Below are 11959 nucleotides of genomic sequence, written 5' to 3'. Positions count from 1 at the left end.
AGGAATGCCAGCAACTGCTTTTGCCAGCTGAATGGGAAGAACACTCAGATCACCAGTTCCTGTGTGATATTTCCACTGCCCAGTTAAAAAGTCCCAGTCAACTTCTGTATCCACTGGAGAATAAAAAAACAAATGCACAGTATTTATTTGCAGACAGAAGTTGCCAGTTCCTGCTGGATCTTATTATTGATTTAGGATTCAGGCGAGTGCTCTCTGTTGGAACACCCAGGTACGTCAGTGAGAATTGTTACACTTTCAAATAATATTTTTGTCTCAAAACTGCGCAGCTTACTGATAAATAACCAAGGATTCTCCCACAGTAAGAGGTTCAGTAGGCTTTAACTGGTTGGGATTGATTATCCAGGCATTTAGTGGGGTCTTCCTTTGAGCTCATAAGATACAGAAGACTGTAGCTGCACTGCAAACAACACACACGCGTGTGCACACATACACATGTACCACGCACACTTACTTTAAATGTCTTGCTTTGTTTCTTAAGGAAGTGACAATGAGTTTCTGTGCTTATATGTAGGTTTTTTATTTTTGTTCATGGTGATCCAGTAGGCTCCACTGACTTTTCATCTTTTAAGACTAATGTATTTTCCTAACTTTGAATATGAGCCAAATGGAATCATCCAAATTCAGATTACTCCATTTTCTCTATCTGTTTAGTTTTTGATTTAGTAAAGTACCAGGCATTCTTGTCTTGCAAGGTAATTTCTGAAGCCAGTGATTGTGTGTTAAATTTCTTTGCTCCAATTGTCCTTCAGGCTTCATGAAATGATCCAGTCAAAAGCATCACGAGGAGAAGATTTCAGGGTTAGAAGCCTTCTGCTAGACATTGATTTCAGGTAGGTTTTGATAAATGTTTATCTCTCTGAAGAGTATGTACAAAGATTTTTGTTCTTACTGCTTCAAAAGGTAAATTGGTGGTTGTCTCCCCTTTCCTGTTGCTGCACACTTACACAAATGGCATCTGGTTTATGAGGAAAGTAATTATACTTAATAATTCCCAGTATTGCTATGTTTTGTCAGTAACCAGAACCCGAAGACGTTGTTAAGGCCTTCTGTTCACTGTAAATGCATCTTAGGGCTGGCAAGAAGTTGTTTATATTTTTCTACTACTTAAAACTTATTTTACAGGTATTCACAGTTTTACACAGAAGATGAATTCTGCCACTACAACATGTTTAATCATTATTTTTTTGGTGGAGAGGTAAGAACAAGTATTTATTGAGTGCTTTGTAAAGAAATACATGTTGTTGATGCAGAATTTTGTAAGAAAGTCATGGCTAGTCTATTGGAAAACAACTATCATGAGATAAAAATGCTTGACAATATTGAAAATCTAAGAATAATAGTGCCCCTTCAGTAATTTTCTCCCATGTGATTCAAAGCTAAAGTTGTCTGTTAAATTTATGCTAACTAATGTTACTTCCACGCCTTAACTGTTCCTTTTATTAAAATGACAATTTGGTGTGAGTTTGTGCCTTGTGTAAGCGTTCATTAGCATTGTTCTTGTGTTGCTAGAGCTGAATGATTTATTCCTGGCCCTTACAAACCCAATGGATGCTATGGGACTTGTTCACTGGTACTTGAGGTGGGAGGGAAGTGGAGGTTTTCCTGCTTTATTCCAGGCAAGCAAGGTCAAAAGGTCAGCCTTCCTGTCACACAGTGAGGCTGAATTAGTGTCATGATTAAAAACACCTGCTGTATTACTTGTTTCTTTTTAAATGTCACATTAAGTGGTTAATTTTGAGTTAATTAGGAAACTTGCAGCTGTAGTAGGACATTTATTGTAGCTTTGTACAGAATGACAGTGTAATGACAATTCCAAACATTGATTTCAAACTTTTATCCCAGTAGTGTGCTTGCACATCCCCTGCCATTATTAGTAAGCCACCACTGATTTGCTTAAGCATGTTTATTATAGTACCTTTCACAATATGTAGATAATTTTCAGATTTTTTCCATGCCAAAGCTTAATTTTGAATGAGATCTTGAAAATAAAAGGGATCATCTAGAATGAAATGAGAGGCTGGTCTGAAAGCCTTACCTTTGAATTTTTTTTTAATCTATTACTTTACTCAAGTTTTGTGTTTTTCAGTTAAAACCAAAGACTCTTCATCTGTATTATAAACACTGTAATGTTCTTTTTAAAGGTGTGAAAAGGTGACACCTATGATGGCATCATGTTGCAATGTATTCAAGGACTGAATACGCACTTTTGAATGCGTATTAATGTTAAAAATAATTTTTTGGAATGCGGTAGAGTCTAAGTAATAGACAAGAGAGCACTGCAAGATGGCAGTGAATACATAACTTTTTACATTTCCTTTTATAATAGAGTCCAGGTTGGACTACTAAAATTTAAACACTACATATTTTTATATGTGTCATTTGAATCAGTTTTCAGTGAACTGAATTTTTTCCCCATTGCTTCGATAATGCTTTACAGAGTAAAACTAAAGTTAAAGGGCATGAATAAGATGTATTCCTAGCCTGAACTTTGCTTTCTTGCTATGAATAACATCTTTTATCCAAGTTAAATTTATTACCCTTAGGAAGCTTGAAATGCATCCCTTGATATGTTACACCTGACAACGGGGCACTTATTTTCACTCCTTCAAATCTAGTTGTTCTGTTTTATTTTAAATGCTAGACAAGAGCAAATTCACCTCGTCAAGAGGAAATAACTTCAATATTGAAAGTTGAAACTCTAAAATAATAATTTTATTGCTAAATACAATATTTTTACAGTTCTTTAATTTGTGTTTCTAGACATTAACCTCTGTTTCTTACAGGCTGCACGTGAAACTTGTAGGAAGTTCTTGTATCAACACAATGGTCAAAGAGTCATTTTGGTAACTGATCCCCCATTTGGCGGTTTAGTGGAAGCACTGGCTTCTAGTTTTAAAAAACTGATGGCTATGTGGAAGGAGACAGAAAAAGAAGGTGTGTATTATAACCAGATAGGCGGGTTGAGCTGTAACGTGACTGTAAGAAAAGATACCTGTTTAAAAGTCTGATTCTTGTTACTCAGAATTTCAAAATTCTAAATTCCAATTTCCGAAGATGAACTACCATGTAGCTAATATACTCTCCTGATACTTTTGGTTTAGTAATATCCAATTCTCTAAGTCTCTCTTAAAAATTGTTACAAATTGTTTAAAAATCTCCTTTGCAATTAAAATGGACTTTAAAGGTAGAAGAAGAATAAGCTACCAAACCAGTGTCATTTGTTACCAATGTAGGCAAGTGACAAGAGTTGTTAGTCAGGTATAACTTATAGCTCCCCATATGTAAAATATGCCAAGACTTTGTCGCCAAAAGCAACTAGTTCTTCTGCCCAGCATGACATATACATGTTTATGTATTTACTGTTGAGTTTTTAATGCTTCATGTACCTCGTTTTTCTTTGATGTACATCTAAGTCTTTTCATTACTAGGTCATAACAACCAAGAGATGCCAATGTTCTGGATATTCCCATACTTCTTCGAGTCTCGTATTCTGGAATTTTTCCCAAGCTTCAGAATGATGGATTACCAGGTACAACTGAACCTAGTGAAACTGCTGAGTTTCAGTTGTGTGCATTGTGAACAGGAATATGAATGAATGCAGATATAATGGTAGCATTTGTCATCTTAAACTTAAATTTTGACTGCATTGCAGTGCATATTGCAGAGGTGAGAGGTAACTTGAAGAAGCATGTTCCATTTTTCCCTGATGTTGAAATGTCAGTAGCTTGGTGGGTAATGCCCAGCCCCGGTAATAAAAAAAAATAATCTTTCGTCTCCAAAACTGCTGGGACCAGAGTAGAATTACAGCAATGGAAATTTTTGGAATTAAATAATAAATTAAGCTGTCAGTGATAAAGCAGTAATCTGCCATCAGTTTCTCTGGCATTGTATCCATCCTGTAAGTTGTTTAAGAATGTGTACATCAGTGACTTTTGAGAAATGAATCATGGGGTTTCATGGTGTGGAATTTAATTTTCTCCTGTAACAAATCTGCATAATGTTTGACATTGGAGTTTCGAACAACGTATTTGTGTCTTGTAGAATGGAAATTATGGGAGAAAACTGGAAACTTGTGCTAGACTAGGCTCTGCATTGCTGCTAGTGCTCAGAGATGAGAATTTTTGTGACAAGTCTCTGAAGGCAGTGCTGGAAAAAGCAGTGCTGATTGCATTTGCAACTTAGTAATGCTGAGATAGGTTCAGATGCACCTCAGCTCTTGTACCACCAGATAGACCAAACAGTATAGTTCTGGCTTTTTTTAATGGATTGCTCTTTTGTAGAACAAACAACTGCAAAAAGGGCCAAGAGAAATAGGATTATTTTAGTATTGGGAACTTAGTTTTCCGAGTTTAGCCTGATACAGTGGTTGCACAAATGTAAAAATAAATGAGAAAAAATACTAGTGTAGAGGTGTAGAATTTATAATTAATTTGAGGTTAAAGTCTTTTCTATAAAAAAGAAAATTTCATGAGGCACATTTAAAGATAATAATTATGTAAATAGTTCTGTCTGTGCTTAGCGTTCAGTTTAAGACTGTTTTTCTATGGTCTTGTTTTTCTAGGTAGACTATGATAATCATGCACTTTATAAACATGGCAAGACAGGTCGTAGACAGTCCCCTGTCCGTATCTTCACGAACCTCACCCCCAGTATGATTGTACTTCCTGTGGAAGAGGGTTATAGGTAAGATGTGTTAATGCTTAAGTGGCTGAAGGAGTGTCCTTGTCCTTAACCGGGCCATAAATCTGTAAAAGACTTTGGGATGGTGCTGTTATATTATGTTTAATTACGTATGCCAAGATTGCATGTTTCATAAGGAATGTACAGGAGAGCCGGGCACCTGAAGAGAGGTTTGTGTTTTCCAGTTTGGAATTATGAGATTCCTCAGCTAGTCCATAGGAAATATTACCCACCTGTAGGAGACGGAGATTTACAGCTATCTCTGATGATAGTCGGCTTGGTTGAGAAGTAGTTAAAATGAACACTAAGAGAAGCATCAAGGACAAAGGAGTGGATTTGATTTGATTTACTGCTGATAATGTTCTGATTTGAATTCAAGCACCTGAGTTTTACTATTTAGATGTACTGTGTCTAAATGATCATGAGGCTCTGGGTCTAAGTGGTGATTTTATCCATCAAAACCATCATCTTTAACTTAGCAAGGTGATTTTGCAATCCTTATATTTATTGTTGAACTTGTATAAAATTCATTTATATTGCTTCTTGAGCAAATAGTGGACCAGTAAAATTATACATTTTTTTTTCCCAGGTTTTGTGTTATATGTCAACGGTATGTTAGTTCTGGTAACCAGCACTGTGAGATATGCAATTCATGTACATCAAAAGTAAGTATTTTGACTTCTTTCTAGATAGAAGTTTTAGCAGTAGTCAAATAATAACTTCTGTAATTTTTGTTCTGGTAAACACTTACACTGATGCTGATTTCCCTGCGAAACCTCAGACAGCTTCACTTTGTAGACTTATTAACTCAATGGACATAATTCATAACCCACTAGGAATTAATTTTTGTTTCCCTGATTCCTTTGTGTTGGAAAGAGGACAGGAGAAGTTTGCTACTTACACCATACCGTATTCATCAGTGGTCTGTTGGCACATTTCTTCTTATGATTCGGAAGTTGCAGAACTCGGCCAGCTTGAAAATGCACCCATTTTGCTGCGGTTGTCACAGGCTCTCGGGACTGTGTTTAAGTTTTGGTCCTTTCTACAGAGGACCTGTAGGAGGGTCCTGTTACAGAACCGCTTGTTTCTGTAAATAGTGGGGGACTATACATCAGTAGTTTAGTTTTAAGATGGGATCAATGTTCTTTTAAAACAAACAATGCATTTTATTCGTCTTTTGTAGGATGGTAGACAATGGAAACATTGTATTCTTTGCCAAAAATGTGTAAAACCCTGTAAGTACAGAAAAATACTTTTCCTAAATAAAGTACACTTATTGTTTAAGCTATAGTCCAAAGAAACTGAGATGGCAAACCAGAAGTCAAAATGCTCTTTAAAAGAAATACAATGTAATCATTCAGAAGGCGCAAAGGAAAAACCTCAATTTCCCACAAGTTGTTTCTAAGATAGCTTAGATAAATTTGCACTGTGTGAAAAATTGATAAAATCTTCTCAAGGCATGCTAAATCCTATTTATGTTTGTTATGGCAAAAATATTTTGATTTGTTATGTAAGTGTTTTCTGCTTTTGTAAACTTTTTCATTAGAATTTTACAAAAGAATTGGCAATTATTAGAATGTTTGCGAAGGCACGATCAAGCTGTGTTTCATACGCAAATGCAGTTGTCTTTATAGCTGTGTTTAAATAACTAAAGCAATGATATTTCTTATTGATACAGAAACTGCAATTTGTAAGTCCATTTTAACATCTGAACTATTTTTCATATTAAGATCACATACAGGATAATATTTCTAGTGGCAAAATAATTCAGTTATATTGAAATAGTTATACAGTGTATGTAATGACGTACCTGGCTGTCTTATGAAATGTGATAAGGGACCAGAAACTGACTATACCCATCTCTGTAAAACTAAAACAAAATTAAAAACCTGCTGACGTAGCCTATATATAAAGCTTAGTTTCAGAATGGTAATTCTAAACCTTTTCAAGATCGTGACCCATGTTACTTATTTTGCAGCTTGGCTTCACTGTAACAATTGCAACTGCTGCGCTCTTCAAAACCACACTTGTGAGAAGACTGATGCTGGCTGTTTTGTCTGTGGCAAGGCAGGTCACAAACGCAGTACCTGTCCAAGTCTGTCCTGCACAAGAACAGCTTGCCAGTAAGTGTGATATTGATTGATTAAATGCCCTAACATTGTAAGATGGATTGTTTCTTGTACTTCTTGTGACTGTACTTCTGAGTTCATATACTTAAATAGACAGATTATTTAAAATACTGGCAAATGTAGAAGTATGTTCTCCATTTTATTCTAATCTGTACGTTCCTTTTTTACAGAGCTGACAAAAAACAAAGGCAGAAAACTCTAAAAAGGTTAAAGACGGGGATCTGTAAAAGATCAGCTATGAAACATGCCATATTCTCCAGGAAGAAAGTAAAGAATAAGAAAAAAAAAAGAGACTTTGTTTGCTGATACTTAGTTATTAAAATAATGAAGCATTGCTCCTCATTCCAAACCACATCCTTCCTGGCAGGGTCATCAGCCTCCTCAGGCCTGCTCCCCTCCCATGTGGCAGTGTGAGTGACAAACATCCAGCCATTCACCTTTCAGACATGACCGTCTCAGGAATCCTCTGTGCTTTTGGCAAGCCACCTGCCCATCCTCAAGCACTTGCTGGATCCAAGCTCTACAGGTTCTTCAGTGAGCACAGCTGCTTCCCACATGTTCTGGATCTGAATGGGAAAGCCAGGTCTGCTTCCATTGGTGGAGCTAATAGGCAGAATACTTGAGCTATTGCCAATAAAGCAGCATTACGAAAGAGAAAACAGCACACAAACCTCCCTGGGATGCAAGAGGCTTGGTCTCCAACTCCTACTTTGATACCTGTTCAGGGACTTCACGTTAACCTGTAACAGCATAGTATCAATGCACAAACCTTACAAAAGGACTGGCAGAGGTTGTGTGCTTGAGCATGAAGTCTAGTGGTGAATGTTGGTTTGATCTATACCTCCAGGTGCCAGCATTGGGCAGGTAAATGAGTGATAGGAAGGTAAACGGGTAGCGTTAAAGAATTCATGTGTGAATCTATGCAAGTCTTTTGAGTTACAAATGCTGCTGAACATCCTCAGCCGTAGGAGATAGGTGGCTGGAAAAATTTCATGTCTGAAGTCCAAGGTCTGTGAATATAAATCACAGGCACCTCCAGATGTTTGGTGCCACGAGGAGTGTACCCCAGCTAAACAGAAGTGGGGGAAGCTAGAAGATACCAGTTATGGACTGAAGGTCCTTAATCCACTACTCCATGCCAATTTTTGGTGAATGTTCATGTTGTTGCTTTGTTGGTTTTTTTAAATACTTCAGTTACACTAGCAAGGCATATGATTTACTAGTTTTTCATTCTGGCTTACTGAATACTGTTCTCTATCTTGAAATTAATCGAGTGTTTCTTCACAGTCTTCTGAAGTACCTGCATTCTTCTGAATTACGCGTGTTTTATAGAAACAACCAAATTGCAGTTCAATTCTGTAATTAGTTCCTTTCACTCACATCAAAAGCTGAATGTCAGTCAACAACAAATGAATTATCAGGAGCAAATATAACTCTGAAGATGAAGCAACCCTCAGAAAAGAATTTGCACTAAGAAAGCTGAAAAAACCACCACATACACACATTAGAACAGATCTGTAGTTGTATTTTATTTAATCCATGAAAATCTACCCTAAAAACACAAAATCAAATTTGGTAACCCGGTCCATTGGCTTAGAGAAAGCTTCAGGCTTTTAAGCACAAGCCAGAAGTCACAGTCTCAAATGAGAGTTTCAGAGGCTGAAGCAATATGCTGGAGCAAAGTGGTATCTTTATGTGGAGGCATGCTCCTTGACCCATTAGCATGGTGTCGGGTGCAGTACTTTTTTAGCTGTCAGTTACAAGAACAGTAATAACGCTAAATACTAAAAATATTTCTTAATATAAATTATAATTTGGAATTATATTTGTATTATTTCTTATAAATGATATTAACTTACACTTTCTTAATATAACCTTATAATATGTCTTAATGGAAATAACAAAAAAGGTAAGGTCTTCAAAAGAGCAGATGTTTACATCCAGGAATAAAGGATAGTGAATAAAGCTCCTGGCTCTGTTGCAGGATTGTCAGTTCTCTAAGACTGGCAACCCTTCTTCAGTTGTTTCTGCCATGTCTTCTCTTGCTTGTTTGAGTTGTTTCTGGCTTCCCATCTGATGACTTCCTTCTACGCCTAGGCATCAGTTTTCTGAATGGAACCCATGATCCATCTTTTCCAGGCTTGCCATCTGATGTTGAATGCACCAGGCTAGATCCCACAACGGAGTCTTCAGTTCTCTTTTCCTTTCTGGCTTTGGATTTCCTTCTTGGAGTGTCAAACCTTTTAAAGGTTTGTTTGTTCCATGTTGACATGCCTTCACCTTCAGATGGGGTTCCAGCTTGTTTTGGGGAAGAGTTCCCTTGTCCTTGATCGCTCTCCTGAGAACTAGTAAGAGTTGCATCTGTTGCTGTTTCTTTGCTCTGTCCAGATTCTTCTGCTTTTCAGCTTTCTTGGCCAAGCTTATGTTCGGTTTCTTCATCAGATGACAATGATTTCCTGGCTCTTCTCTTTGAAGAACCTACACATAGAAAAGCTTCCCAAGACACAGAGGTGTCTTTTGGGCTCTTCTATGGCTTTCTCAGGTTTCTGGTCCATGCCATTTTCTTTTAACTCTTCCTGCTTTTCATCTACAGTGTTTTCAGTTGCAGATACTGCAGCACTCTTTGTCTTCTCAATTTCGTCTTTATCGCTTTCAGAAGGTCGTCTGACACGTTTCATGGGAGTCATCATCTTTTTAAATGATGCCCAGGGTGTAATGCTTTCCCTTTTCTGCTCCACGTCTGAAACCACAGCATCTTCATTTTCAGTGACTTGTAATTTCATCTACAGATTTTCCCAAAGAAGGTATTTCATTCTTCTCCTCAGGAGAAGAAGCAGAACTCTCCCCTTTTTGTTCCTCTGGGCTATCTGGGAATTCTGAGAAGTGCTGAATTGGTTCCCCCTGTTCCCCTAACTTTGTTTCTTCTCTTTTGCCTTTACGCTTCTTTCCAGACAGTTTTTTGTTATTATTTTAATCCAGCACTCATAAAGAGTTTATTTAAAGGCCTGCCTTTTAGTTTTGTTGGTTTTTTTTTCCTTGAGAAGACAGCAGGTCTGCTTCATTTGTGATACCTTCTGGAGACCTCTTTCCAGCTGCGTCTTTAGGAGTTATTTCTGCAGTTATTTTGTCTGGTTTGATAGTATCAGTCAGAACTAGGTCAGTTTTTCCCTGTAGACCTTCATCAGGGCGTTTGATTGACTGTTGATCATCCTCTGTGTCAACTGAACATTCAGAAATAGAACAGGGCTTCAATCCATGAATGCCCACAGTCAGTTTTGTCTCATGTTCTTTGCTTACTTTCTCTTCTGAGCTTCTTGTGTGTCTGACTTTCCAGTGATGTCCTCTGAGATGTGTGAAATTTTCAAATCTGCTTCCTTGGGTTTTTCATCAGATGTTTCTTTCCCCAGTGGAGCAGGTTTATATCCTTCACTCTCTTCACATTTTTTAAGCTGCTCACTAGGAATTTCAATTGTCAAAGATCCTGCTTCAAGTTTCTCTTCAGAGAGTATCTCAGTTCTGTCCTCTGTTTCATGCTTGACTCCAGTTGACTACAGTCTTTCTCTCACGGGTAGGACTTCTGAGGATGTTTTCAATTCTCCATTCACACTGTCAGTGATAACAGGTACCACGGAGCTTGTTTTCTCTGCCACCTTTCTTTCTCTCCTTCAGTTTTTTTCTTCCTTTTTACCAAGACCTGAGACTTCCATCAGTTTCCTTTCTTGATCATCATCTTCAGCTTTTTTCTCCTCTGCACTCTCTTTAACAACTGGTGCTGCTACTTCCTCTTTCTGTACCTGCTCATCATGCTTAATGAGCTCTTCCTTCTCACATGCTTCATCTCGTATGGCTGCCACAGTCGTCTCTGACTCCTGCTCTTGACCTTCAGTTTGCTCCTTCTCCTGTGCTTCCATTTCATATCGCTTCTCAGGCTCAAATTTCTCCTCCTTTTCACTGGTTTCAGTTGCTAATGTTGCCCCCTCTTTTTCTTGCTCCTGTTCTTTCCTAGGAGATTGTAGTTCATCTTCTTTAGGCTTCCTAAACCTCTTCTTTTTTCTAAAGACTGTCCATCCCTGAGTAAAAAGTTTTCAAAACGGTGATGCGGTGTCAGTGACTAAGGCAGCTGACTGAGAACAAGCCTCATTTGCTTCTGCTTTAGGAGATTTGTCTTCTGGTTTTTGATTATTCAGTGTGTCTTTGGTGGTGTCTCCTGAAGTGAGTGCATCCTCAAGTGTCACTATTTCTTCTGAGAAGACTTCTTTTTGGTCACAAGCTCCTTCAGGGACTTGACTTGTCTTTTTTTTACTGTAAGTAACCAGTTGAACTGGTTCCAATTTTCTCATCTTTTCCTTCTTTACTGTGAATCTGAATCCAACAAATTTAAAAACCCTTTTAATACACAGATCTGACTCTGGCTCAGATGCATGGTCAAGTTCTTCTGCATTTTCTTCCAAAGACAACAACTCTCTAATTTTATCAGCATCTTCTTTCTCAGTACCTCCATGGTCATCGCTGTTTGAGTCAGATGGACTTGTCTCCATAGTTTCGGCATCTTCCTTCAAAGTTATATTGGAATTTTCTGTCTGCCCTAAGTAGTTAAGAACCCTCATAAACAAAAAACAGATGAAACAGTTTCATTTCTCCTTTGCCTTTTAACAATCACTGAGGGGTGGGGGTTTTGCTGCTGTTGTTTTGTTTGGGGTTTTTTGAAACAGAAATCTCTACAACTTAATCACATTATAAATTGTCTCAAATTCTGCTGTCGGGGGGTTCGTACAAGTATTGCTCTGGACACTTGTATAGCAATATAATGCTGCAGCAGCTCTTACTGCTAGTGAAAAGGGATACAATATCATAAAATAGAAGGTAAAGGATCAGTATCTGATGTAGGTGACCTCCTCTTATAATAACATTTTTATTGTTCAGAAAGGACCCTCCTGCTCTCTCAACTCCTCAGAGAGGAGCCTAGGTGTGACTGCTTACAGTTTTGGTCTTAGACTTGGCCAATGGTTTATGTCTAATAGAGGTTATAGGAATAGCCACTTACAAAGTCAATGTTTACCTGTTCAGAGCCCTCTGAGGGACTTTCACTGAAACAGATTTGCAGAGTTGAAAAAGATAAATGATTTATT

General features: G+C 37.7%; 1 protein-coding gene and 1 pseudogene across 1 annotated transcript in view; one reads left to right on the top strand and one right to left on the bottom strand.

The window, feature by feature from the left end:
* The window catches only part of ZCCHC4 (zinc finger, CCHC domain containing 4), a 10349-nt gene extending 2896 nt beyond the window's left edge, over positions 1-7453 (top strand). The window contains 11 exon segments of the mRNA XM_010185587.1: positions 3-229; positions 771-851; positions 1144-1216; positions 2805-2955; positions 3450-3550; positions 4583-4704; positions 5291-5366; positions 5885-5936; positions 6680-6824; positions 7001-7053; positions 7275-7453. Of these exon segments, the coding sequence (XP_010183889.1) occupies positions 3-229; positions 771-851; positions 1144-1216; positions 2805-2955; positions 3450-3550; positions 4583-4704; positions 5291-5366; positions 5885-5936; positions 6680-6824; positions 7001-7053; positions 7275-7453 (1260 nt within the window).
* A 1366-nt stretch (positions 7454-8819) lies between these two features.
* LOC104541507 lies at positions 8820-11413 on the bottom strand (annotated as a pseudogene).
* Positions 11414-11959: the final 546 nt, after the last annotated feature.

This window comes from Mesitornis unicolor, unplaced genomic scaffold (genome assembly GCF_000695765.1).
Source record: "Mesitornis unicolor isolate BGI_N332 unplaced genomic scaffold, ASM69576v1 scaffold21675, whole genome shotgun sequence".
In the NCBI taxonomy this organism is placed as follows: Eukaryota; Metazoa; Chordata; class Aves; order Mesitornithiformes; family Mesitornithidae; genus Mesitornis; species Mesitornis unicolor.
The sequence above is the reverse complement of the archived record's forward strand: the minus strand, read 5'-3'. Positions and strand labels throughout refer to the sequence as shown.